General features: G+C 30.7%; 3 protein-coding genes across 18 annotated transcripts; 1 reads left to right on the top strand and 2 right to left on the bottom strand.

Moving 5' to 3' along the window:
• Positions 1–342: 342 nt before the first annotated feature.
• LOC100644670 (adenosylhomocysteinase-like 1) lies at positions 343–5,510 on the top strand. Of its 5 annotated transcripts, none has more exons than XM_012310342.3 (11): positions 343–497; positions 2,025–2,072; positions 2,479–2,563; positions 2,655–2,836; positions 2,910–3,234; positions 3,290–3,440; positions 3,519–3,671; positions 3,747–3,912; positions 4,073–4,319; positions 4,395–4,515; positions 4,593–5,510. In XM_012310342.3, exons 1-11 carry the CDS (start codon positions 396–398, stop codon positions 4,597–4,599), a joined length of 1,587 nt encoding a protein of 528 aa, XP_012165732.1. In that variant the 5' UTR covers positions 343–395; the 3' UTR covers positions 4,600–5,510. The 5 variants fall into 5 exon arrangements, with proteins under 5 accessions (XP_012165732.1, XP_003393197.1, XP_048262738.1 ...); XM_003393149.4 differs by having other exon boundaries at positions 2,643–2,836; XM_012310356.3 differs by lacking the exon at positions 2,025–2,072 and having other exon boundaries at positions 354–497.
• Positions 5,511–5,899: 389 nt separating this feature from the next.
• Positions 5,900–18,869, bottom strand: LOC100644873 (cytokine receptor). Of its 5 annotated transcripts, none has more exons than XM_020864037.2 (14): positions 18,509–18,869; positions 18,147–18,373; positions 16,233–16,827; positions 15,588–15,887; positions 14,848–15,180; positions 14,609–14,766; positions 14,358–14,529; positions 13,964–14,272; positions 13,728–13,876; positions 12,765–13,656; positions 12,543–12,689; positions 12,241–12,331; positions 12,078–12,153; positions 5,900–12,002 (listed from the first exon to the last, which is right to left on the bottom strand). In XM_020864037.2, exons 3-14 carry the CDS (start codon positions 16,810–16,812, stop codon positions 10,614–10,616), a joined length of 4,596 nt encoding a protein of 1,531 aa, XP_020719696.2. In that variant the 5' UTR covers positions 16,813–16,827; positions 18,147–18,373; positions 18,509–18,869; the 3' UTR covers positions 5,900–10,613. The 5 variants fall into 5 exon arrangements, with proteins under 5 accessions (XP_020719696.2, XP_012165755.2, XP_048262613.1 ...); XM_012310365.3 differs by having other exon boundaries at positions 18,189–18,373; XM_048406656.1 differs by lacking the exon at positions 18,147–18,373 and having other exon boundaries at positions 5,900–10,297; positions 10,717–12,002.
• Positions 18,870–19,732: 863 nt separating this feature from the next.
• On the bottom strand, positions 19,733–26,941 carry LOC100644993 (membrane-associated guanylate kinase, WW and PDZ domain-containing protein 1). Of its 8 annotated transcripts, XR_002307976.2 has the most exons (12): positions 26,744–26,940; positions 25,770–25,849; positions 25,466–25,691; positions 24,972–25,375; positions 24,704–24,892; positions 23,503–24,643; positions 23,294–23,429; positions 22,684–23,226; positions 22,431–22,601; positions 22,233–22,367; positions 21,843–21,972; positions 19,733–21,538 (listed from the first exon to the last, which is right to left on the bottom strand). XR_002307976.2 is itself a non-coding variant. In XM_048406691.1 (11 exons), exons 2-11 carry the CDS (start codon positions 25,816–25,818, stop codon positions 21,970–21,972), a joined length of 2,997 nt encoding a protein of 998 aa, XP_048262648.1. In that variant the 5' UTR covers positions 25,819–25,849; positions 26,744–26,940; the 3' UTR covers positions 19,733–21,969. The 8 variants fall into 8 exon arrangements, 6 of the variants coding, with proteins under 6 accessions (XP_048262648.1, XP_048262641.1, XP_048262622.1 ...); XR_002307972.2 differs by having other exon boundaries at positions 21,843–22,367; XM_048406691.1 differs by having other exon boundaries at positions 19,733–21,972.
• Positions 26,942–26,976: the final 35 nt, after the last annotated feature.

The raw sequence follows: 26,976 nt of genomic DNA, 5'->3' as shown, positions 1-26,976 counted from the left end.
TAATCTTTTATTCTTATTCAATTAGATGCACAATTTATTACTAAAATTTAGTTCCGAGTCTTTATATGACAAAAAAAGTAAATAAGTAAATGTATCACTCATTTGGAAATGATTCCAATATATTTTAAAATAAATAAAAATGTTATATTTTAAGACTTTAGGATACTCTGGTAAAATAAATTTAGTTAAAGTAAAACTATTATATTGTTTAAATTATAAGACAATGATCCTTTGGTGTAACTATTATTTATCTAAATTAATCAATTATTTATGAACAGTATGACAGTATCGACAAAAAGCACCTGGTTGTAAGCACATCGTGATTACGCTCCTGCAAGACCATAAAGGCACCACCTGTCGTTGAGTGAACGCACTAGTTTGACTTCGAATCGAAAATGGCTGACAGCGGGGATGCTGTGAATAGTACGTCTTCAGGGAAAGAGGCTAGAAATACCGTCACCGATGGTCCCGTCACCGATCCAGCATCAAACAACAAGGTAAATTGAAGAATGCTATCACTAAATAATTAAACAAACGGATTATTTTAACTTCGATTTTGATAACGTAAAATCATGACACTGCGTTGCCACGAGTATTGTATTTACCGCCGTACTAGTTTCTGGCTAATTAAATCACTTATAAAAATAAAATATATCTTTTTTAATTTATACTTTCATTCCATCAAAAGACAATGATTTAACAAAGATATTGTGCTTTCTTTATTTCATTGTTTTTATGTTCTTCTATTATGTTAAATTATTTGTATTAAGTCTTTCATTTCACCTTTATCTTCCTTTACCTGTGTTTTGTTTTTTCTGTCATATTTCAGCCCAACCATTTCAAGTCTTATGACCACATGTTGCTGTTATATAACACAACACATGGTAGTAATTGATGTATGGTCTTGTATATAACTTCTGTCTATTGTCAAACAAATAACTTCCTACTATTGTTATTTCAAATTGAAAGATCCATGATCTTGGAATCATGATTCTTATCATAATATATTTCATAAGTATATTGTTAGGAAAACTGGATACTAATCTTATTTATTAATAAAATCTAAATTCTGATTTATTTATTAAATTTACTGTGAGTTTAAATGTGTTTTATGACATAATTTTATTGAAAATTATTGAAAGTTATTGAAAGATATATATACAATACTAAAAAAAAAGTAATGAAAATCTAATTTATGAACAGACTGAATATATGCCTTTGCCTTAAAAGTATTTTTCCATTTAAAGAACTATTGTAACCGGCACTTTATCGTTGTTACACAATATGCAAATGATGTTATGATAATTGGCATGAAACTTACAGACAATTCATATACATGAGTTCAACTGATAAGAACAATCTTCTAAAGCAACATTCTAAGTACTTTGTTCTAGATATTGACATTTTCTAATTCTACGTGAAAAAGTTTTTAATATTTTAGTGTTCTCAGACAAAAGATATTTAATTTTTTCTCACAAGTTTTTTTAATTTATCATCTTTTATGCTACATATTCTTCTATGTATAACAGTACTTTAGCATATTAACTATCACAAAAGAAATTAAGTCTTTTAATATCTTCAATGGCATCAAATGCATAATACATATACATATATGTATAATTTCAACTTTAATAATGCAAAAAACTAAAAAGTGATTTGCATGCTATTACACATATTGCCTGCTATCAAGGCGCTTATATTATTTTACATATAGAGCATTATTCTCACAGTAGTCCGTAGGTTCGGTACCAATCACTCATGCATCACTCATTATATGCCTAAATACACCATATAGGCATGGCACAATTAGCACTACTGAACCAATGCATTGAGTGCAACTGAGGAATGATTACAAAACAAAAAAAGAAGAGGGGGGAGATACCTTTGTGTACATAAAACTGATATCTTATATAAATCAAGTTTTACTTACAAGTACAACCTTTGGGAGCTTTGTACCTAACTACGGACTGTATTATGAAAATTTGATCCAATTTGAATTATGATGGTGGTTGTTGTGATTTCAGAGCCTAGAGGCATCAAATAGTGCCTTTCACGGCGCGAGAACAAAATTAGTAAGTAAGAATATGTGTGTACAAAACACAAGTAAATTTGTACTCCTTTCCATAGAGCAATCCTTGCAATTTCCTCAGGGCTGCTTTAATTCCTATGACAACATAAATGTGGTATGTGCCAATGGGTTTATCATTTTTGCTTTCCCATCAAATAACACAGTAATAATAAGACGATCCTTTTATCAAAGTGCAGCCAAATACTTCATTAGACTACAAATAACAAGAACAACATAAAATCAAATGATATTACACCAAAAGTCGTCTATATTAAACTGTGTCCATTCTATCAAACAAAATAGCTTTATTTGCATTTTTTCTGTTTGTAGTCCATTTCCATCTGTTGCAGCCCTTTTGAAGATGTGAATTATTCACAACTCATAATTTATTTGACCTTTTAAATGTTTAGGATTCCAAGTCTGGAGCTTTGAAGAAGTCGAGCCGTTATCGTAGTCGATCTTTGTCAGCCAGTAGCACAGATAGTTACAGTTCTGGTACGAATACGGTCATTACAGTGTTGTACATTTAATTATTGTAACCTGATTATTATTAACGTATCACGGTTAATTTTAGCATCTTATACAGGAAGTTCATCGGACGAAGATGACGTGTCACCTCGTGAAAAACTTCAAAAAACAGAAAATGGTTTCACAGATTTTTGTGTGCGCAACATTAATCAACATGCATTTGGTAGAAGAGAGATAGAAATAGCGGAACAAGAAATGCCGGGAATTATGGCACTTCGTAAACGTGCCGCCGATGATAAGGTATACAAATTATTTACTACAAAAGCAAAACTAAGCAATATTAGTGTATATAATAAACAATTATTTCAAACAGCCATTGAAAAATGCTAAAATCGTTGGGTGCACTCATATCAATGCTCAAACTGCTGTTCTTATTGAAACCTTAGTACATTTGGGTGCACAAGTTAGGTGGGCAGCATGTAACATATATTCTACTCAAAATGAAGTGGCTGCTGCCCTGGCTCATGCTGGTTATCCAATTTTCGCTTGGCGCGGTGAAACAGAAGAAGATTTTTGGTGGTGTATTGATAAATGTGTAGCTGCTGAAAATTGGCAACCTAATATGATATTAGATGATGGTGGTGATGCAACACATTTAATGCTCAAAAAATATAATGCTATGTTTAAAATGATTCAAGGTTTGTCCAGTGTTTCTTTTGCAGCCAAATAGATAATAATAATGTTAATTTCTAGGAATTGTTGAAGAGAGTGTAACAGGTGTACATAGACTATACCAATTATCAAAAGCAGGAAAATTATCCGTCCCTGCCATGAATGTCAATGATAGTGTAACAAAAACTAAGTTTGATAATCTTTATAGCTGCCGCGAAAGTATTATCGATAGGTAAATCAATTGTAAATCAGTTATTGAAATGCACTAAAAATATCTGCTAATTACTTCTACTTAGATACCTTATTGCAGCTTGAAACGATCCACAGATATTATGTTTGGTGGAAAACAAGTTGTAATTTGTGGTTATGGTGAAGTTGGCAAAGGTTGTTGTCAAGCCCTTAAGGGTTTAGGTTGTATCGTTTATATAACTGAGATCGATCCAATTTGTGCTTTACAAGCGAGGTAGATAGTTTAAAATAAAGTACACTGTATATTACATAAACGATAATACAATTATTCATACAGTATTCTTTACAGCATGGACGGTTTTAGAGTAATGAAACTGAATGAAGTAATCCGAAATGTAGATATTGTTATTACCGCAACTGGCAATAAAAATGTAGTTACGCGCGAACACATGGATAAAATGAAAAACGGCTGCGTAGTATGCAATATGGGACACAGTAATACCGAAATAGACATTGTACGTTCAAATTTTGACAATATATAACTACTTCTTTTAAAATTCGATTAGATTTTCAACTAGAGTTTGTAGGGAAAAACTCGTATTTCTTATATTTCAGAACAAAAAAAAAGAAATATATTGATAAGACATTAAGACTCCTTTAATATGTTCTTAACAGAACAGTTTACGCACGCCCGATTTAACTTGGGAAAAAGTAAGGTCTCAAGTGGATCATGTTATCTGGCCAGATGGAAAGCGCATCGTGTTATTAGCGGAAGGCCGATTAGTCAACTTGTCTTGTTCCAGCATCCCCTCATTTGTTGTGTCGATCACAGCCGCTACCCAAGCGTTAGCACTAATTGAACTTTTCAACGCACCATCAGGGCGATATAAAAGTGACGTTTATCTGTTACCAAAAAAGATGGGTAAGCCTAAAATATCTCTATGTTCCATTATTATTCAATTAAAGTAAGCTGTAAAACAATAATACTATTCGATAGATGAGTACGTGGCATCATTACATCTACCAACGTTTGATGCACATTTGACGGAACTAACAGATGAACAAGCCAAATATATGGGACTTAATAAGGCTGGACCTTTTAAGCCTAATTACTACCGGTTAGTACATTTTATGCTTCAGTTGGAATTGTCACTTAATTTTATTTATTTAAAATCATTATTTGAATTTATTTCAGCTATTAAAAATACGTGGATAAACAACGTGATACAGTATATGCAATAATCGAAATTTGTGTTTATGAGTATTGAAAAATAACTGCTTCGTTTTATTGAAGTTTCTTCTACTCATTTCATTTATCTGAATTAATAGAAACGTATAATAGGATTTCATGTTATCTTTAATATAATTCTATTTTCCTTATATATTTCGAAAAGTATATGATTCCTATATGATTCCAACCAAAATATTGTCAGCACTGGCTGCAATAATCAATAACCAGGAGTTATATGAGTAAATATATATTTAATTAACCTTCACAAGTGTATAGCAATTACTAATTTATGATTTGTGCATGCCTAGAAATACATGTACAGTTGTTCAGTCAAATCAAAGTACAAGTTTGCTAAATGACCAGTTTTCCATTTTAAAATGATGTTAAGAAAGGAATTTCCTGTAAAGATCTGTATACGTAAATTATTTGTAACACTATCGATTACGAAATTAAAACTTTTTATTGCAATTATTTTTTATCTTCAGATGCTATCTTCAGTTCTTTCTAAAAATTGCAGTTTTAACATGAATGAATTGTAATGTTGGAAACATATATAGAAGATTTAACATTATAAGATATTGCTTATTGTATGAATAGGTGAAGTTTAATGAGTTATCTTTTGATGAGTTAATGTCTGCAATTATATCCAATAACTGTACTCAGTTTATTTACCGAAACAGCAATTATGTATATTTACAATTAGTATTTTTGTTTCTAGAAAAAAAAAAACAGTGTAAAAATGAAACAATCCAAACTATGTACATAATTATTTAAGAAAAATTAGACAAAAACCAACCCTTTTATAATTGGTCATATCATCCGTCGATAGAAAATAATGAAAAAATAGAAGTCAAATAAACGTCTATGATGCCATGAACCTAATAACGTTCTTCTTGATTTATATTTTCTATTCCTTTCTACTGTGCCCTATAGAGAATAATATACTTATTTGTTAAAATTAAAGAGTAAACTGTGGGGATTTATATTTTTGCGTTTTAGTCTTATTGTTCATTTAAGCTAATTTGATTACAAGATTTGGTATAATAAAGTTAAAATTCAAATGTAATCGATTTACTAAATATAGAAACTATAGTCAATGCTTTATATTTAAATGAATATAATTACAGTAAAAGGAAAATCAAAATCAATACATTAACATAACGAAGCTCAAATAAAGACTTTGTATATATACACGTCCAGAAATTATTACTATCGTAAATTGAGAACAATGAAGGAATACGTTGTAGATTTAATAAGTAAAATACATCACATCGATATAAATGTAATATATTTCAGTATAATTATTATAAAGTAATAGCTCCTGAAGCGCTTATCGACAGCATCGATTGAAAGATAAAGTTTTACAAGAATCCTTGTATTTTTCTTTCGATCCGTATATGAGTATTGAAAAACAAAACAACTTTGGGATTGATCGTAAAAATGAACCTATACAAATGGCAAGGCTCAACGGCATGGCATACATATAATGGCATAACAGCAGCGATCTACAAAAAGCGAACTTAAAACACAATTTTGTGTTATAAAGAAATAAATAATAAAACCAAAAAAAATGTAGTAAAAATATATTTTACAATACTCTGTACAAGATCTTATTAGAATTAATATATAGTTAGCTCGGTGTAGATTGGTTATCATGAGACAGGCTATTCATCCTGGAATACTGTTATCCGATTTCGCTTTGCGATTAATATCTTTTATTATTACCGCGTATATGCATTAATATTACTAATCTTATTTGCGATATCAGAAAGTTACTTAATTACGAAAACAGTCCGGCCGTTATTTTGATATATTAATTTCGAAAATTCATTTATAATACTATTTCCAAAAGAGATACGAGTATTGCAGTATTCCACGATTAATATTAGCAAAGTTATTATTAACGCGGTGTCTGTACATTTCTGCAAAAAAATATCCCGATGTTTTTGAAACATTCACCATCAGTACAAGTGAAAATTATTTTGTTTATAAACACTAACGTCGTTCAAGGATTAAATGATTATTGCGAACGATCAGAACTTTGAATTTTCGCAGAAACAAACAGGCACGTGTAAAATATGTAAAGCGAAATTTTGAAATCTTCCTTTCACTACGTCAACAGCAAATACTTCAATCAAAATCTGATAATCTGCATTAACAATTCACTCCACTCTAGATATATATATTAAAAAAAAAATCTATGATCAGAGAGCCCAGATAGTAATAGTACTTTAACACGGTTATGTTACACGTAAAAGAAGAAAATAATTAATAATATTTACATATATCGATTATATTTGTGAATCATTCCAATAAAATTGTTTCGCACTACATAAAATAATTTTATACCAATTAGTTTCATCCTTTTGATTTCATCAAATTTTCTGTTACACTGAGCTCCCATAATGTTGATGAGAATATATAACATAAACATTATAGACATCCTAACAAACTATTTAACTAAATTATACAAGGGCTGTTTGATTACATAAAAAGTGGAGAAAAAAGAAATTGCGAATATACGCGTTTTATATATGCCTCCTGGTCTCTGCAAGGCAAATTAATAATCGATATAAAGGTAAACGTTTAATAATAGAAATATGTCTTACACGTGTCACGTAAATCATCGATATATCTTATATATATATCATATATATATCTTATATATATATAAATATATATATCTTATATATATATAAATATATATATATATCTTATACATATATATATATCTTTTATATATATAAATATATATTTATATAAATATATATATCTTATATATATATATATGTATTTATATATAAATATAGATATATATATAAATCATTCAAACCACAATTCCATCGTTTAAAACTTTTTCAGATTAGGCTATATATATATATATATATATATATATTTATAGTGCGCAATAAAGTAGTTTTTTTTTCATTTATAAATATGTAACAAAAATAGATAATAATAGATATATTATATGTACAATGTAGACATGTAAAACCTAACAGAGTAGATACGCGCTTGGTTACTTTCTAAATCAATCTAGAAGCCTTTACCGTGAAAAATACTTAATTATCTCAACATGAGCATATTTCGAAATTTTGCGTGCATTCATGCATTTTGCTTCTCGTTTTACAAAGACGGCATTATTATTTATATTAATTAATCATTTTTTCTCGTTCTGTTACTTTTCCTTTACACTCTACCATTTTATTTAAGGATCTTCTTTGAATGAACGATAATTTTCAAATAAATCAATTGATAATACAATTTTGTTCCAAGATATCGAATTTAGATTCTATACACTTTACTTTAAAACACTTTGTGTTCACGCTCTTATGTAAAAAAAGAAGAAAACATCTACATTCCCGAATGCGAAATTAAATCGAACGTATTCACGATACATCGACTACGTCAACACAGACTCTAGTCCATTGTCATCTAATCATTTTATTTCCTAATCCTTTTTTTCAACTTTACCTAATATTTTTACGAACTAAGCAGCATTTTTTACAGATTACACGCGATTCATTAAATATTAGCGGCTCCTCTCTTAGTAACAACAATATAACATACGAGTATACGTAAGCTCGCTCCAGAAAAAGTTCCACGGATCTATCGAGTTCCTCCGTGACACTCATTTGAATATCGTTTCACAAGGCCAAACAATGCTTTGAATTACATAATCTAATCTCCATCGCTTTTTTTCTCTACACTTCAAAGAATACTTTCAACAAGATCGTTAATGAAGCTTATTTGATCTTGTAAAACGATTCGACTGCAAAAATCCTCCCAGGCCTTTTTTTGTACTGATATACATGTGTATAGTATACTAGAATTTAGTTGTTCGATTGTTCAACACGAGATAAAATGCATACGATCTTATCCAACCGCTACAAATGATTGTTCGTTATAATACGAGAAAAATAAAATTTTTCTCCTTCTCTTTATATTGTTCTCTCTGTACTTGATAATATACGTTTGTATAAAAATTCTTCGACAGAAAAATTGTTGCAAACATTGATCAGTACAATAATTAACATAGTCGAAATTATAATAGTTCATCATTAAATGATATGTCGACGAATATGAACAAATTAACAACATATTAATGAAGAGTCGAGGATTAAAAAGAATTTGTTTAATAATTGATCGTAAAGTATAAACAATAACCATTAAAAAAGGCCTGTAAAAACTCATGTACCCCGTCAATGACTAGCTTAAGGTATTATGCATATATAATATATGTATATAATTTTGCTTTGTTTTAGCATAAATGTTTCAATGGCATTGCATAGTTCCTTAAAATTTCTGCAAGGTGGGTCGTTTAGTTACAAGATATGGATTCTAGCATATCTTGATTTATTCAATTTTGCTGACTGATCAAATTATATATTCGAGACATGTATGATTCTGTATCTTTAAAATAATTTTTGTCAAAGATTTTAAAAGAATTTATTCGCTGATACAAGTTGACCTAAAAAATGTTAAAGGTTTTTTCTATTTACAAGATATTGAAATTCTGTTAAAAGATTTTTGTGCAGTCAGCAATGATATTTAAAATATAAAAGCTAAAGTATGTTGTTTTTTAATCCATTTTAATTACTTAAACGTTTTCAAATGCTAAAGAAATATATAAGAAACATGCAAAATCTAATTGGTTTCAAAATTGCGATTTGATTAGCCTTCCCTTATCTTATTATCCTTGACCCTGTACTTGTTGCCATAGTTTTCCTTTTACTGCATACTTTCTATCAATCATTGCTAACGATAGTAAGGTACTACAGGAACGATTTGTAAATTATATACACAGATAAACAAATTACGCATATGATTGTAGTTCAACGAAAAAAATCGACATAATTTTTTTTTGTACGCAGTGCACGATTTTAACAAACAAATGATTCAAAAACCGATAATTTTTGTCTCTTACGATTTGATCGTGAAAGAGACAGAAACTAGCACAACTTTTAATATTTACAAATAAGCAACTCATAACTGCAATTTCTTTTTTCTGGATCATAGATATTTGTTTTATTCCAAGGATCAATTAAACATTGGAATAATACAAATATCTGTTTCTAGATGTTATTTCGAAATTTCATTAAGATTAAAAAAACAGTTGTTCGATATGTGCATATTATTATCATGCATGATAGGGCGAAAGAATGCATTTGTAATTCACGATATAAAAGAATTTAAATGAAACATCATTGAAAATTTTCAAATCGTTTTGAACATATCTTGAAATATTAATACTACTACACAGAGTCGATTAAAAACCTCACAATGATTAAATAACGGTCCTTCTACAATGAGAATTATTATACTACCATAGATAGCGAAAAATTTGATTGTTCGGACAACAATGTGTTGCTTGTCGATTTATGTATGCCACATAATTTACTTATAATCTATAATCCTTACGCTATGGCGTTGCTAGTGATTTTCACATCACATTGCACGATAATATATATGATACAAAAGTAATTCATTTTGTACATACTTTCACAAATGAGGGTGTTTCATATTCGATGTGTCCTCGTATCGAATACATATATCGTACACGATACTCTTCATTTGTTAATTTTCATTTCTCTCTTTCTCTCTAAACAAATTCTTTTCTTAATTCAGTCGTTGAACCAGCATTGAATCACGCTGTTTTGTATAGGTTCCTAGAAAACACTAAAATTTTAAACACATCGATGTGGACACATGTAGACAAAATATCGCGATGTTCATATGTCTCATAGCATGCACGTTTTGTGTTCCAATTTAGCATTTTTAAGATCTCCGATCTAAATACTATATTTGTAAAAACAAATGTAGGATTTAATTGTCATTGACTACATTTCGAAGCACCTACAAACGTAAAATCGTATTGCACCATAGTTCATTAGAAAAAACGTTCCTACATTGAAGAAAGTTCAAAGTGACAAAATACACAAGCTACACTGCCACAATCAATACATTTGCGCCTTTTTTCTTTCATTAAATAGTACTTGGCACAACAGTCACTTTACTGTATTGTTCATCTGACTGTCCAGTAGTAGTTTGTGGCAGTGGCTTCTCAAACCTCTCATGCTGTACATACGGTGATGACAACGTCGACGTTCTATGTTGATCTAGCTTTGGATTCTCTGCTATGGTAACGTATCCAGTACTCTGTTTAGTCGTAATTGGTTTGTCTGCATCCAACTTTGAGCTTGGCTTCGTACCACTGGTCGGCCAATACAGAGGATACCCTGTCGTAACATCTTCTTCGGTTTCGTTGTCTATCACTTCTGAGATAGGAGTTTCTGATTTTCCCCTTTGCTGTTGTTGTAGCATTTGGAATACGGAACTTGCAAGAACATATGGTTGCGAACCACTGGTCGTAGAAACTTGAGGTACAGTAGTTTTTTGCGACGAATCTAACGTATCTGCTTGAAGATTTGACTTTTTCGAGACTTCAGAAATTGAAGACACGGAAACGTAGGGTTTCGACGAGGAATCCAGCGTAGACGACAAAGTAGTTGGACTTGCGAAAGAAGAAACGAACGGTTTGTTGCATGAATCGGTCAAAGAGGTGGCTGCAAATGGAGTAGACATCGTGCTCCTTGTACTATCGATGCTGCTTAGAGTGAACGGCTTTTTTAATGAATCGATTAAACTTGTTTGCACATATGGTTTAGAGACTTTGTCAGAAGTTGTGAACGGAGTCAAAGATTCTAGTTTTGATTTGTTCGACTCTGCAAATGTTAATTCATCTAGATCATGTAACGAATCAATAGCTTTTTTATCCTTTTGGTTCTGCTCCAAAGATGCTAATGTTATGTATGGATTTGTGGGCTTGGGTTCTGATTTAATAGGTATTAGTGTATCTGCAGTAGATTCCGTTAAATCACTGTCATTCTCAGACTTTGCAGACTGTGCAGATTTAGGAACAGTTCCTATAATACTATAGCTCCCTGCAGTTGAAGTTTCCTTAGGAACAGGACTTGGATTACTGGACAGTTCTTCTGATGATGGCATACTAATGTACCCAGTCGAAGACCAAGTATGTTGCGAAGTTGTGTAGCCCGTACTGTCAGTTAAATTAGGCGTAGATCGTGCCAAAGATAACGTGTCTCCGATGATGGGCTCTCCAGATTTTGCAACTTTTGCATATCGTTCGCGAAACGATGAGTGTCTCAGGCGAAGACTCGAAGAATCTGAATTCCAAGCTGGTGTTTCAAGCAATTTATTGGGTGAAACCGGCATTGGATCTATCTCCGTACCACTATCGCTTGAAACCTGAGAATCTGATGTTAGCGAAGAAGTAACAGATTCTTGTCCACTTGAACAACCACTGGAATCAGCAGAAGATTGACGTATATGTTGTTCTTTATCAAGAAGTGTCTGTAACAAAAATGGGTAAATATAAATAGAAAATACTAATCTTCTATTACCAATACAATCGATATATTCTTGTACCTGTACCATATTCGATGCTAATCCTGGTGGTAATTTAACTTCTACATCTTGCATAGCTTTACACTTCAACCAAATTCTAGAACAAGTAAAAACATATGTAAATAAGATTATATTTATTTTATAAGATGTTTAATACATATATTATCTAGGTGGTTATTCATACCGTTTTGATAGATGTAGACAACAAAAAATAATTATTACGGAACTAAAACCTCCTATCACCCATATTATCGTCCACACATTGAACGATGGTCCTATAATGTATAAGTAATGAAATTGTTATACACATACATAAAGAAAGAGGTCCAATACATCTTTCTATCAATTAATTAATTAATTAATTAATTAATTTAGTAAGTACTATAAGCCCTATAAGTATTGGACCTCTTTTTTCTTATCATACTTATAATTGTTTTAACTAAGAAACTGAAGAATAAAACGAAAGACAAAGAAATTAAGACTTACCTTCACTATAACAATTTCCCTCACCAGGTTCAGACCATGGGCCTTTTAAATGGATATTATTCGATGCAATGTTAACAGCTCTTACACGAAATTGATATAATTTTTCTCGTTCTATAGATTTGCAATCAGGGATAGGTAATCGCGCTTCTAAAACATTTATAGAAGAAATGTTAATAAAAAAGGCACAATTTTAAAAAATATATTTATCTGCTAAAATGTTACCTGTTTTAGTACTATTTTGTATTTCACCATCTTTCGAAGATATCTCATAATAATTTAGGTGTCCAGCAGGGTATTCGGGTTTACTCCACATAACGATCACCTGGCTAGAATTCATGAACCGCACACTAGGTACATTAATCATTCCCGGTGTACCAATTTTTGTAATCTTGCGAATTGTAGGCGATTTGACACTGCAAGATACAGTACATGCGGCTACACTAATGCTATAATTTGTATGCGCTAACAGATTTTTCAATTCAGTTTGTGTTGCGTCTTCAACTTTTTTCGCGTGTTCGTTGTAGTAAACTTCGTAATAGCGCAATACACCATTCATTGCTTCTGGTGGTCTCCATACAATGCTCATTGTCGTATTTGTCACATTTATAATTCTTACGTCCTGTGGAGGAGTTGTTGGTGCTGCTTCAAGAGTTGTATTATACAAAGGATCACTATGCAATCCTTCCCCACTTTTTGTTAAAACAGCGACAGCTAACATATATGTTGTATACGGTTTCAAATTGTTTACAATGCCATGGATAGTATGAGAATCGGCTTTTATCGTTCTATTAAGTTTCGGGCCTTTACAATTCAGATCATATGGCGAAACAATAGGACAATAATAAATATTAAATCCTTCTACTATTCCAATGCGATCCGAACAATCTAATTTCCAACCAACTTCAATAAAGTCAGAACCAATTCTATTTATCCACACAGACTTCATTTTTCCAACTACTTTATTATGTATTACAGTGCATGATGCCCATACCATACCACTACTACCTGTGTTCGTATTTGCAGAAATTGCAAATTGATACACTTTGTCGGGATCTGGTACAGTCATATTATAAATTGTTGTATATTTTGATACATGTACCCAATCTAAATAACCCTGCAATCACCAATTTTAGTATCAGTAAATTTTTTCATTACCGAAGATATCAATAGTTAATAAATACATACAGTGCACTGATAAGGACGATCACGTTCATTATCGCACCAAAAAATTGTATAATTTGTAATTTCCTTATTCATTTTAGGTGGTTTCCATGATAATTCATATAAGCCTCCATCAAACGCAATTTTTGTAAATGCTATAGGTTCGTGCGGTACTGTAATATAAATACGTTATTATTCATACAATGCACATGTATATTAGTTGAGCATCATAAATTTTCATTCGTTTGTATTAATCTTACTTTGGGATCGGCTAGGTATAAAAATTTTAGCACGTTCTTCATTTATTCCAACAATATTTGTCGTAACAATTTCGAATTTATAATTATTGATACTAATTCCCTTGAATTTAGCGTATGTTCTCGTAGTTTCATTCGGAACAAGAGACACATTTCGTCCATTTTCTTCTACACGATCAATCTCATACTTGAAATTATCACCATTTTCTAGATATTGTGGTATAGTTTGCCAGTACAAATATACATCCCTACTAGCACTGTTCTCCGCTATTTCAAAGCTTCCAATATCGGTTTTTGGAGGACGGCCAGGTACTAAAATACCAAATATATAAAAATATAAAAAATATTTCGGGAAGTACCTAGCAGTAAAATTAAAATTGCAGGAAACACAACTTACATCTTGGTGGTGTTCTAAAAGTAACATCACTAAACTGACTCCATTTATCTTCCCCAGTCGCAACAGCACTTTTCATAAAAACTCGTACATCATATACAGTATTGGCATACTCCAACCCAGTAAGATTATAGTATCTCTTATGCACGTGAATATCATTTGTAATATTGATTACCTAATATAAGATTGTATTAGTAAATATGTTATGTTATGCTTCTAAACAAAATATTATCTTAATATTTATAAATCCTCACCTGCCAGGTTTTTTGATGATCCCATTGGTTTTGATACTTGATTCTATGATATAATCCAGGTGGAAAATTCTGCATTGGAAAAGGCACACTCCAGTGCAATAATGCACTATCAACCGTTTTATTAATAACTGATAAATTGGCCGGTTTCGCAGGGATAACTAAAATTTATACATTTACATAATGCTTAAAATGGTATTATTAATATATCGATATTACATGAAAAAGTAATAAATACAAACCATGAGCAAAATGATGAAACTTGTATGTAAAACTGGCATTCCCTAGAACGTTATTTACGTTCAGTATAAATGTATAATATTCATAGGGTTGTCGATAAATTGGATTCGTTGATGTATCCCACAAGCACATATTTGGCTTATCATCTTTGTCCTTTTTATCATCTTTATCTTTCGTTGGACATGGATATAATTTTCTACCTCCTGCTCTTCCCGGTAATTTAAATACGATCGTAAAAGTCGTTGTAACATAGTTTTGGACTGGTTCCCATGAGCATATCATAGTTTCCCAATTATAAGATACGCAACTGAAGTTTTGAGGTTCTTGAGGTTTAACTGTTAATAATTAATAAATAGATTGTATTATCTCTTACCACTATAGGAAATGCTATATTAAGAATGCTTATAAGTAACTCTTTGTATAAAAAGGTTAAATAAGCTTAATAAAATAAGCTTTTATATTTATGACAAAATGATAAGATATACTTATCTTAAATGATAATTAAGCGTAAATTCCAAGATATAAAACATATTAAATGATATTCCTATAATTCTCACGAAAGTAGACACTGAATGCCCACTCTTGTTTTCATGAAATGCCTTTTAGCCTATTCTGATTAAGTTTATCTCAATGACATAATTTTATGAGTTTGTATAATATATATTATATTAAATATAATCTTTAAATTAAAAGATGCTATATTATTTAAAAAAAAATGCTTGCAAAGTAAAAAAGTACTTACAACCAACTACAACTTTGTTCAAACAAACTGATTCCAGTTTTTTGTAGTGATTATTTTGTAATCTTAGTCTACAATAATACATATCTTCTGCAGGTGGAGGCTTTTCTACATCTAGTGATATTGTGGTTTCATTGATAATTGTAATAAATTCTGGTTCCATCTCCTTTTGATTACGAAAGAATACAAGATCTGAAGCATTTTTTCCAGGAAATTCAGCATCCACGAAAGATTGATTCAATATACATAGTATTCTTAAAGGTTGACCATATTCAAGTACAATATCACCTTGTGGCCAGGTCCCTTGAAAAAATAATATTGTAAAATTAAGTTCAAAATAAGATTTCATTATAAATTAATTTATTATGCGTATTTCAAATTAAATATTTAGTAGAATATACAGTAACTTTATCCTAAATTTTAGCCTACACTGTACACCTAGTGTATTATATATAGATATATACATTTAGTACCAAGACTAGAATTCCAAAAGGAGAAACAAGATGCAGGAATTATTTATAAACTCAACTGCAATAGAAAGTTACAAATACTTCAAAAGCATGAAATTAACTGCATCTAGTTGTTTAAATTCATGAATATATGTTTCTTTTAATTAAAGATTAGAAAAGTTTTTAATATAAAACTTACTTCCAGGTGTTTTCAAACCAACTGCACATTGATTAGAATCTGCACTGCATATTGTTGTGCATAATAACAGAATAACAAAAGGAATTAAAAATATTCTCCAAAAACAATTCTTCCATTGTGTACCAACATTTTTTGTAACCAGTAATGACAAACTTTTATTTGTTCTAATTCTCCATAAATTATATATAGAACACATATAACTTTGTGAGATTTGTTTGTGTTGTTGACAATGCATTATATCACAATTATGATTAGAATTAACACTTCCACTTAACATACAATGATGAACTGAACACGTGTCAGATAAATACTTAATAGTTGATGAAAGTTCAGTTGTGTCACATGGATCATCTTCTATCCTGTTAATAACATCTACCTTCTGGCATAGACTGATATTTCTTGAGACACATGTATTATCTTCACATCTCTCTGAATCACAGCACAACTTCTCTGTCATTCTACTTGCATTTGAACACCTAACAACATCATCATGCTTTGATGCAGCATTTTTAAAATCTGATTGTAAAAAGTGAGACATTTCTTGCTGAAATTTTTTGGGATCTGTTCTGTTTGAAGACATCTTGTGCTCCCATCACTGAAAAAGATAAGAAGAATAAAATATTACTTTAAAATACAAATATTAATTTAAAAACATTTGACATTTTAAATTTAACATTAGATTAAAATAATTATGTAGTAAAATAAAAAATTAAATATTTTAAAATACAATGCAACAACATGATTCCAAAGCTAAGCTATAACTAAGAATGTTTATGTTTTAGAAGCTGAATGTAAGATTGTAATTAATAAGATATAATATATGTCTCAAAGTCAAGGTCATGCCATATCACTTCTACATTTTTTTATTATGCTGTCAATAATTCCTTATAATATTTATTTTTTACCATACAATAATACTAAGTAATAAAATGAAAATATTTGTATGAAGAACATTACGAAGAACTGGTTACACAATCATAACACAACATATTGAATAACATAGTGCCACAGATATGTGCTGTATATTTTATATATGTAGATGTAGTGAACAATACTTTTGTATTCTATGATGTTGTATCATAGATGCATACCAAATGAATGAAGGAACAAACTAAAATCAGGGAAATAACTTGCTCAGATACAAGATTGTAGAATGAATTATTCATTAGCAGATCGAATACTATTGTTTGACATAAAGGTGAAACAAAATTTTTGGAGGTCACACAATTCCATCTTTGAGTAAACAGTTATTTTCAACAGACCTATTTTAATCTACACTTTAATCTTTGAAGTTATTAAAATTTTTGTTTTATAGAAAGCTTTACAGACAAAAAAAATTTACACTCTATATTATTTAAAATTATATATGATTCATAATAATAATTAGAGAATAACATGCTCCAAAAGGAAGATATTAACATAATTTCAATAAATAATATGTGTGAAAACCTCAGATAGTTAATATATGTAAAGCTTTATCATTTAAAAACGTTACAATGCAGTAACTGTAATTAAATCAAATCGGGGTAAGAGCAATTAATAAAATAAAAATTAATAATATGTTTATGTAAGGTCTATTATATTATTGATATATTTTTCAAATAATTTTAATAATCATAAGCTGTGGTCGCTGTTATTTACTAGAAAAATAATTATCGGAATAATAGGAAAACTGATAACTTGAAAACGTAATCAGCTATCACGGTCGCAGTGTAAGTGAGAAGGAGAAAAAAAAGAAAGAATATGTATATATACACACACATATAGAATTATATATATATATATAAAATTTCTACACGAATTATTTACTATAATAGGACAGAGTCATTTCATCTATAAAACTAAAAAACTCTCAAAGATAGTTGAGAATCATATCGAGTTAAAACCATTAAAATCGTTTATTTACGAACATACACTATGTCCACAGCGTAACGCGTTCCATGTAGATACCCATACCTCGTATTCTGTCTTGTTGCGTGTATATGCCTCTGTGTGGTAAGATTGTGTGTGATCTCATGAATGTTGGTCTAATATATGTACATAGCAGAAACGCACGAAACAATGTAACAAGGCTTGTACATTGTATATACCATGTATATATAATACCATGCAGCATGTTCGAGAGCGTAGAAAATATTTATCTGATTAACAAGGGAAAATTAGATGATTAAAAAATCACAGCATTATTTATAGAGAAATCGACCAATACGACATATTTCGTCAGAGCTGGGAAAGTCCAAAGTAGTCGCGAATACCACTCGTTCTCGAGTACTTACCGTCAGCAAGTAGTTGACGAATTTCTGTAGATCCCTCATTGCACTTCCATGTATTCTAAATCGTCTCCACACTATTTCACTGAACTTAACACTACGGGCGGTCGAACGTAAACCCGTTTTATCCGCTAGATATATCTTCTGGTTACCGTAACGCGTTCAAGACTAATACTCGAGACTCGAGACCTCGTGAACTGCTAAAACAGTCGGCACGGTTTCACGGGTTGTAAGTTCCATGCACGAGTCGCAGCCGCATAAATCGGCCGCGTCACTTCATATTTGCGAAAAAATTCTGTTTACATTCGCCCAGAGGGACCCAGGAATAAATATATATGATACACATTCTAGGTAAAATACGTGCGATCAATCGACAGTGCTGCCAACATATCAGTGATCCTTTGTGAAAAATCGAACGACATAACAGGAACGATTGCACAAATCTATTACATAATTCGGTAAAATATAACATTTATATGATGTTTCTGATTATTCTGTTTAATTATTTAAAAAATGTTAGAACATAAAAAGTATAAAAAACGCATGTTTTGAATGCTGTAACTTGACGACATTGACTGACGTCATACGACGTCAAGCGCTGCATTCTTGGAAATGTAGGCGCAGGCTTCATAGTTGACCGCGATATCTTCTAATAGGCGCCATTTTCGAATTCAATTATATTAGACAATCGTATTTAAATATGTATAGATATATTTTTTTAGTATGTTATAAATGAGGTATGAATTTTTGTCTAGTTTTTGTCTAGAATTTATATATTCATACTTTTAAAGAAATTGACAATTTTAATATAAAATTAATTATATGTTGATGAAAAATTAGTCTTCCGTCAACAGATAATAACAAACATTTGAAAATGGATTCAATAGCTAAGTGTAGAACTTTATTCTCGACATATGTATCAACAACGACCCTATAATAAAATTCTAATAATACCGATATTTAAAATTTGGTATTGTTATTAGACTTAGAGCAATCAACAATTACCGTTAGTAATAAAGAACTTATACCATATTATATATCTGTTTATAATAAATATAAAATGTTGCAGCAAAATTATAAAGTAATATAAAGTAACAGATTTCATGACTTAGTACTTTCAACTTGTAAATATAGAATATATTGATTTTCAGTAAACGTGTGCAATATACATTGGTAAGAGATAAAATCGTAATATTACTGCAGAAGACGTGGAGAATTTTAATAACGGAATTACAAAGATAGTAAATACATTTTAATTAAAAAATTATTCCTTTACGAGTTTACAATAATCGATAATGTTACATAATTTTCTATAATATGTATTTATATGTATATATTTACAATTATTCTAAACTTGTTTGCACTATCCTACATAATATACAAATTCTAGATGTGTGTGTGTATATGTATGTATGCGTATTGTGTATTTAATTATAAAAATAAACATAATTATAGTATAAGAAAAATACGATTCACTTTAAATGCGTTTATCAATGTTTATCGTTGATAAGATATACGGCAAAATTGCTTATTTAAGTAAATATAAACAATGAAAATATTTCACACATACATATATTGAAGCTTTTTACAATGCTTTTTTTATATTTCAGAAAATTTAAAAATATAATCTAAGTCGATCTTTTACTTATTTCGTTCAATGCATTTTACTAAATGTTTTTTTCTTAGTTACAATCGACTTACTAGTAAAAAAATATATTTATTAATTTTCTTTTATACATTCAACGCATTTTAATACCGCAAAAAGATCGGAAGAAATGGTTTTTATAAAAAAAATTCATCCAATCTCATTAAAGATTTTCTTCTCATTGTCAACTTCTTATTACAAACATCACTGTATAATCAACAAGGAAAAAATAGTATTTCAAACGAGGAGTTTAAATAATGAAAGCATTAACATATGTTTTTATATTGATCTTCTGCACCGCATCTCGAAATGGTTTTTAAGTGCATTTGTTTCTTTGGTTGTATCAGTACTTAATTTAATTATTGCTATACGCACATATTTCGTACAATTATAATAAATATTATACTAAAACAAAAACAATATCGACAATATCCTTTAAATGCTGCTCAAAAAAATTAAGAGAATAAAGCATCAGTTAATAGATTCAATGAGATTCTTCACTAGCTGTATACACATACTCAAGAGTATACTATTTAATGATTAAGATCGCATTAACATTATATCATGAATTTGTGAAAACATTCCTGAGTGCATACAATTATTACAGAGTATATAAAAATATTTAATTTAGATGATACTTTTCAGTCTGCGAGATCTTTCAGTTGAAAATTTATCAGTCCAAAATCGTTTTCCTACACAGATATTAAAATAGGTAACTTCTGTATGTTTTGTGGGTATCAATGCTATTTGCTGTTACAAATAGATCATACTCCATTAACATTCACAGTTTACCGTATTTGGTTACATTAACTCATGTTTACACAATGAATTTCAATATACAATTACATTATGAACAATATAAAGTAGTTCAATGGTAAGAAATCTTGAAAGTTTCTTTTTGAAAATTGATATTTAATTCTATAAAATATGAACTTATTATGAATAAGATGTTACGTTTAGGTTGAATAGCTGATATTATAAATATCTATTTTTGGATGAACAGCAGTTGAGTAAAATGAAAAATCGAACTTTCTGACGTTTTTTAGGGTGCACACCCATCTCGTGTAATTTCAATAAATGTCTGCGTGGGGTGCCCTCATCAATCGGTCGAATACTTATTTGGTCGATTGTGAAATTACTCTACAATAAAGTTCAATAAAAAAATGTATAATTGCTTCAGAAGCTTAAGCTTTTACTTAGTAATTTTGTTATTAAATATAGAACACGCGTAAGGCACAATACTCTCAAGCTATCACACGTGTTAGGATGAATTAATATCTTCCCTTTCAGAAATTAGATCATTTAAATAGAGAGTTAGCACCAGTCCAATTTTGTTAGAATGAGTAAGTATCATCCCTATAAATCGGACTTTTCACAAGTCATATTGATAGCTGCAAGAAAATTCATTCACATATTCCTTCCTTCAACTTAAATGTATGTAAAACTTCTTATTTTAATTATCAAAACACATTATAATTAATACGTAATTAATATTAATATTACTATATTCATTGTGAATATCAACAACCATGTCCACAATATTCGTATTAATATTGCTAAACTGCAATATATATAATTTGAAGCTCTAGTAGTCACATATAAATAATATTATCAAATATAAAAGCTGCACATGTGAGTGTTGTAAAAATTGATTTCAACGTGTCGTATATAAAAAGTATATATCTTACTACATACCTACATATATGTATAACCAACTCCATAAAATATACAATATAACACACTGTTTCCCATTTGCACCAGATATTTCTGTACTAAATGACATAGTACTATAAAACAGTGTGTGTGTGTATTAATCTAACTCTCACTGTAATAAAACAACCTCTTGCAATCATTCTTTTCTTTTTCATATTGTCTTTAAATGTTTTTGTTTTTTATTATGGTACCTAATGTTAAACTCTGAAGCTTCAAGTAAAATTATCAAGGAAAATTAAAAAAGGGCAACGTTAGCATTAGTATCATCACTTGCAAAAGTAAATATCGTTAATATTTTTAATATTAATATATTGTTATTTAGGATGGTTAATTTCATATATTCATATCGTAGAGGTGTGGAAGAGCACCTACCACTGAAGGCATCTGACAACCGCGTCGAACTAAAAGTCGAACGGATGGTCCACCGTTTCGTATAATTTCAATAGCTTCTGTATGTGTCATATTTTTAGTATTAATTCCATTTATTTCAATTATTTGATCACCAACCTAAAATTTGTATTAAAAAAACCAATTATATGAACTATCATAGTTTGATACTATCACACTTACTCTTAATCGATTATCAATAGATGCCGGACCATTTTCTGCAATTTGTAACACAAATAATGGCATGTTTTGAAATTCGCGTCCTCCACGAATACTGAAACCAAATCCTCTAGTTCCACGAGTCAATTCCACAGCATGATATTGACCTCCATCTCCATCACATGTTGGTTCATCCTAAAGTAATTTATTAAATATCGTATTTATAATCGATTACATATTGAATTTGGCTACAAATTACTTCATAGTTAAGCAATACCTTTTGAGATAAAGACGTATTACTACAACAATCATCAAGAGGATAACCAATTGTCAACGTAACGGAATAACCCGAATCTTTAATTAAATTCACAATGTCTTTATGACAAACATTTGTAATATCTACATGATTGACGGCAAGAATATGATCGCCAACATTTAATCGGCCGCATCTTTCCGCGGGTGAACCTTCGATTATTCTACCTATCGTCGAACCGGCTTTATTAACTGAGGAAATGATAACAAAACCAAAACCTTCATTTTCCATTCTAGTAACCGTCACGTCATAAGGATATTGGAGATTCATTTGTCTATTATAGTGAGTTTGAAGATTTTCTGGAAGATGTTCTTGGGTGTTAATTCGACGACGAATTCCTAGAGTGACTCTACCATTTTGAGCGGCAGCTATCATTAATTGAACAACGTGATGATGTGATGAATTCATAACACTCTCACCATCGACGGACATAATTAGATCACCTGTATTTAATCTGTTATCTAAGTCTGCTGCACCACCTGGTACAATATGTCCAACTGAAACCTGCTGACAATTACATTATCAATACTTTTGATTTCTTTCAGTTGAAGGCATAAGTAACTTTGTAACTCACTTGAGATCCTTCCTCGGTACCACCAACTATTCTAAATCCAAATCCTGTATCTTGTCTTACTAAAGTTACCAGTGTCTCTATCCATTCTATATCAGGCACAATTGGGCACACTAACTCGTTGCTATATTGAGGATACCTAAAATATGAAAAATAATTTTTGTATTTGAATGAAGGTGAGAACATAGACTGAATGAATCTAAGCTATTTACCGCGGTATCGAACTGGAATGTGGTTGTTCATGCTCAAAACTGGTAGTCTCTTTCCGTTTATCCCATATTTCACCAGTATCAACATTTTGTTCCTGACCAATAGAATATACATTATAATCTTGTTCACTATATTGAGAATGAGATTGTGATGTATACAAATCTTTATAATAGTCTGAATGTAAACATCCATTTTGTTTCAACATGTTATCGTGGTGAGGTATATCAATAGAATATACATCATTATTTATATTTAATTTATCGTTTGTAACCCAATCTCTTTTTGCGCTATTTCTTACAGAATCATCATCTAAGTTTGTCATTGTAACAAAGTTGTCAGATAAATTTGTAATATTTGCTTTATATGGATCATTGTAATACATGCTATGCGTGTATTCTGAATATTTGTATCGATTATCGAGTGGATTTAATTCATTTTCGTTTTGTTCATTCCAGTTTGATCTGATCGCACCGGGTGGGGACTTTGGACGATTTCTGGTATCGATAAGTGGAGTTTTTGGTCGACTTGGTACAACAGTCTTTGTTTGAGTGCTATAAATATCAGCCGTCGGTGTTTTACTTCTAAAGAAGTCCTGTGAATTTTTTTCTTTCTTTTCATTTGATTTGGATGTTGTTCTCTGTACATGTATCAATGCTTCTTCATTGCGAGCACAATCTTTCAACACTTGTACCACTTCTGAGTGACACATGTTTCTCACGTTAATATCATTTATATTGACTAAAATATCACCTTCCATCAAATTTTTACAACGTTGGCGATCTAAAATTTTTTTAACTTTCTGACCATGAGCTGAATCTGCTATTGTAAATCCAAATCCCATGGTACCCTTTACAATCGCAATACTGAGAAATTCTGATTTGGAAGACATTGATGAGTCTTTACAGTCATTCAAATCACTGCTTTCAGACAATAAAATATCTGTACTACTAGGTCTCTTAATTGTATTAATCTTATCCGAAATACAAAGATCTGGCATTGAGTTGACAGAAGTAGTGGCAAGGTTTTCACCATTTTGAAGACTATGTACTGGTAAGAATGTAGAATCCAAGAAATTGAAACGACCATTACTTTGTAGAGTAGGGTCTAAATCCATATACATTCTCGGATCTTCTGTTAAAATATCTGAGAAAATAAAATGTATTCTTCTAGAAAAAATATACTATTGTTTAGTAAGATTGTTACCTGGTGCATTAACAGCAATAGTTGTAACCACTTCTGTATTTGGGTCATTTGGGTCAAATGGCAATGGATAACCACGACACACTTCCAATGCAACAGTTTCACCACTGCTAATTGATTTAAAAACATTAACCATTTCATTATGTGTAAAACCCAAAACACAGGTATCATTAACATATACCAGCACATCCCCTATAATAGAATTTCAAATTGAGAAAGTTATTACTCTATAATAAAAAAAAATTACTTTTTATGTGGTTATGTACATTACCAGTTTGTAATTTTCCATCTAACCATGCTGGACCATTTGGTACCACACTCTTAATTTGTAAAAATTCCTCAACTGAGTCATCTCCACCAACAATTGTAAATCCTAATCCTCTTGAACTTTTTATCAAAGTTGTTCTGATTTTCTGGCCTTTTAGTTTATCAGGATTTCTTGTGAAGTTAGGACTCTTTCTTTCTCCCAAACTTTGTTGTGCCCTTTTGGCTTGCAATACAGGATTTTCATATTGAGTTCTACGATTTACATGATCAATAAAATATGTACCATAAAGAGTATCATCTATTTTTTCCCAACCATAAGGTAATTCATCATCCAAACATTCTTCAAGAGACCTTTTTTGAAATTTAGATAAACGTGGGTCTAACCAGTGAGAAGTGCCTGTATTGTGACTGCGAAATAATTATCAATAAAAATAAGTTATATAATTGTGTAACAAGCATAATTTATTTCCAAAAACATATGATTCATATTATATATACTCTATAAAATAAACTTCTCCTGTGTCTGTGTAAGCTTTCTCCCAATTTGGTGGTAGAGGTCCTAATTGATCTTCTGTAGCTTGAGTACGATTTCTATTACTTTGTTCCTGATTGGATATTCCTGTATTTTGTTCAGAACCCGAATTATACAAATATGTTGGTGGAATGCGATGATTAGTTTCATCATTTCCACTAATTGCTAATACTTCTTTGTCCATACTCTCTCCTGAAATTACATACATTGTTGTAGTATGTAACACTTCCAAATATAGTTGAAAACAATAACAAATAATAATTTTAGTACCATCATTAGTATTATCAATAGATGTTGTATCTTCTGTTTTTGTAGCCATTTTACAGTTCCTTTAGTTCCACCTTAATATCCTAACAAATAATAAAAAAAAATTATGTCTATAGAATTACAAATGCATACATACCAATCTTTTTTTCTAATGTATTTGATTTATTTATTTTAAGGTAAATATTTTAGGCAAATATTTAAACTAACAATAGATGGCCTCAATTTACAAATTAAGTATGGAATATAATAGTACAACAAAATACGAAACAGATATACAACAAATATTTGCTATAGAAATAAAATACCGTCGACAAGAAACACCGTATCAGAATTACGGATTATATTTCACGAATTGTGACACATTTCACCCGACTTACTAAAACATTTTTTCCGTTCTTTTAGGATTAGTTACTAGCAGCTAGTAATCGCATTATCCAGATTGGTAGACTCCCGACAACTGAAAATTCTTTTATCAGCTATTTCAAACATCTGACAGATAAGAGAAACGAAAACGTTGACAGTAACGCGTAGCTGGACTTCCTGACACCGTCTTCCAAATACTGATATTGATACGATACTCGAGATCCTGACGGACAGGTGTCTGCAGTAAAATTACATAAAGCAGAAGAGGAACACGACACACACGGCGGACGTGAATGCATTCTTACGAATGCATTCACCCGAGAGAGCCTGTGCGTAGCCCACATATCGCGCATCATTGAATGCAACTTTCTATCTAGAAAAGTAACGTCGCCGACTCGTCGACGTAAATAAAACTTTTTGTCACGGTGAAAGATCCGACAAGAGGGTTTCTACTTTTCTTCTGCGCAACGATACGTTACTTTCAATATCACACTGTATAATTGTATATAAGTATAATCGAGGATGCACGAAATTCAGCAAGTAGAAAATAACGATAGCACGAACCAGGGAAACATCTATTCCGTAGATACTTTTTTACACGGAGATTTACTTACGTTGATTTCTTTCGATATGCTTCCCGATGGATTCAACCATCGTGGCTCAGCCGTAAAAACAGGCTGAAATATTTTAACACTGAATCACTTCGGGACCGCGGAAATGCTCATCATTTCGAAATGATAATGGAGTGAAACGTACTCGCGTTCGTCACACAGCTACATCACACACAATACTGCACCCTGCACCGCACGTAACCGAGGCATTTAACTAACGTCTGCGTTCAGACATC

Source organism: Bombus terrestris, chromosome 1, assembly GCF_910591885.1.
Source record: "Bombus terrestris chromosome 1, iyBomTerr1.2, whole genome shotgun sequence".
Lineage (NCBI taxonomy): Eukaryota > Metazoa > Arthropoda > Insecta > Hymenoptera > Apidae > Bombus > Bombus terrestris.
This window is presented reverse-complemented; position numbering and strand designations above follow the sequence as displayed.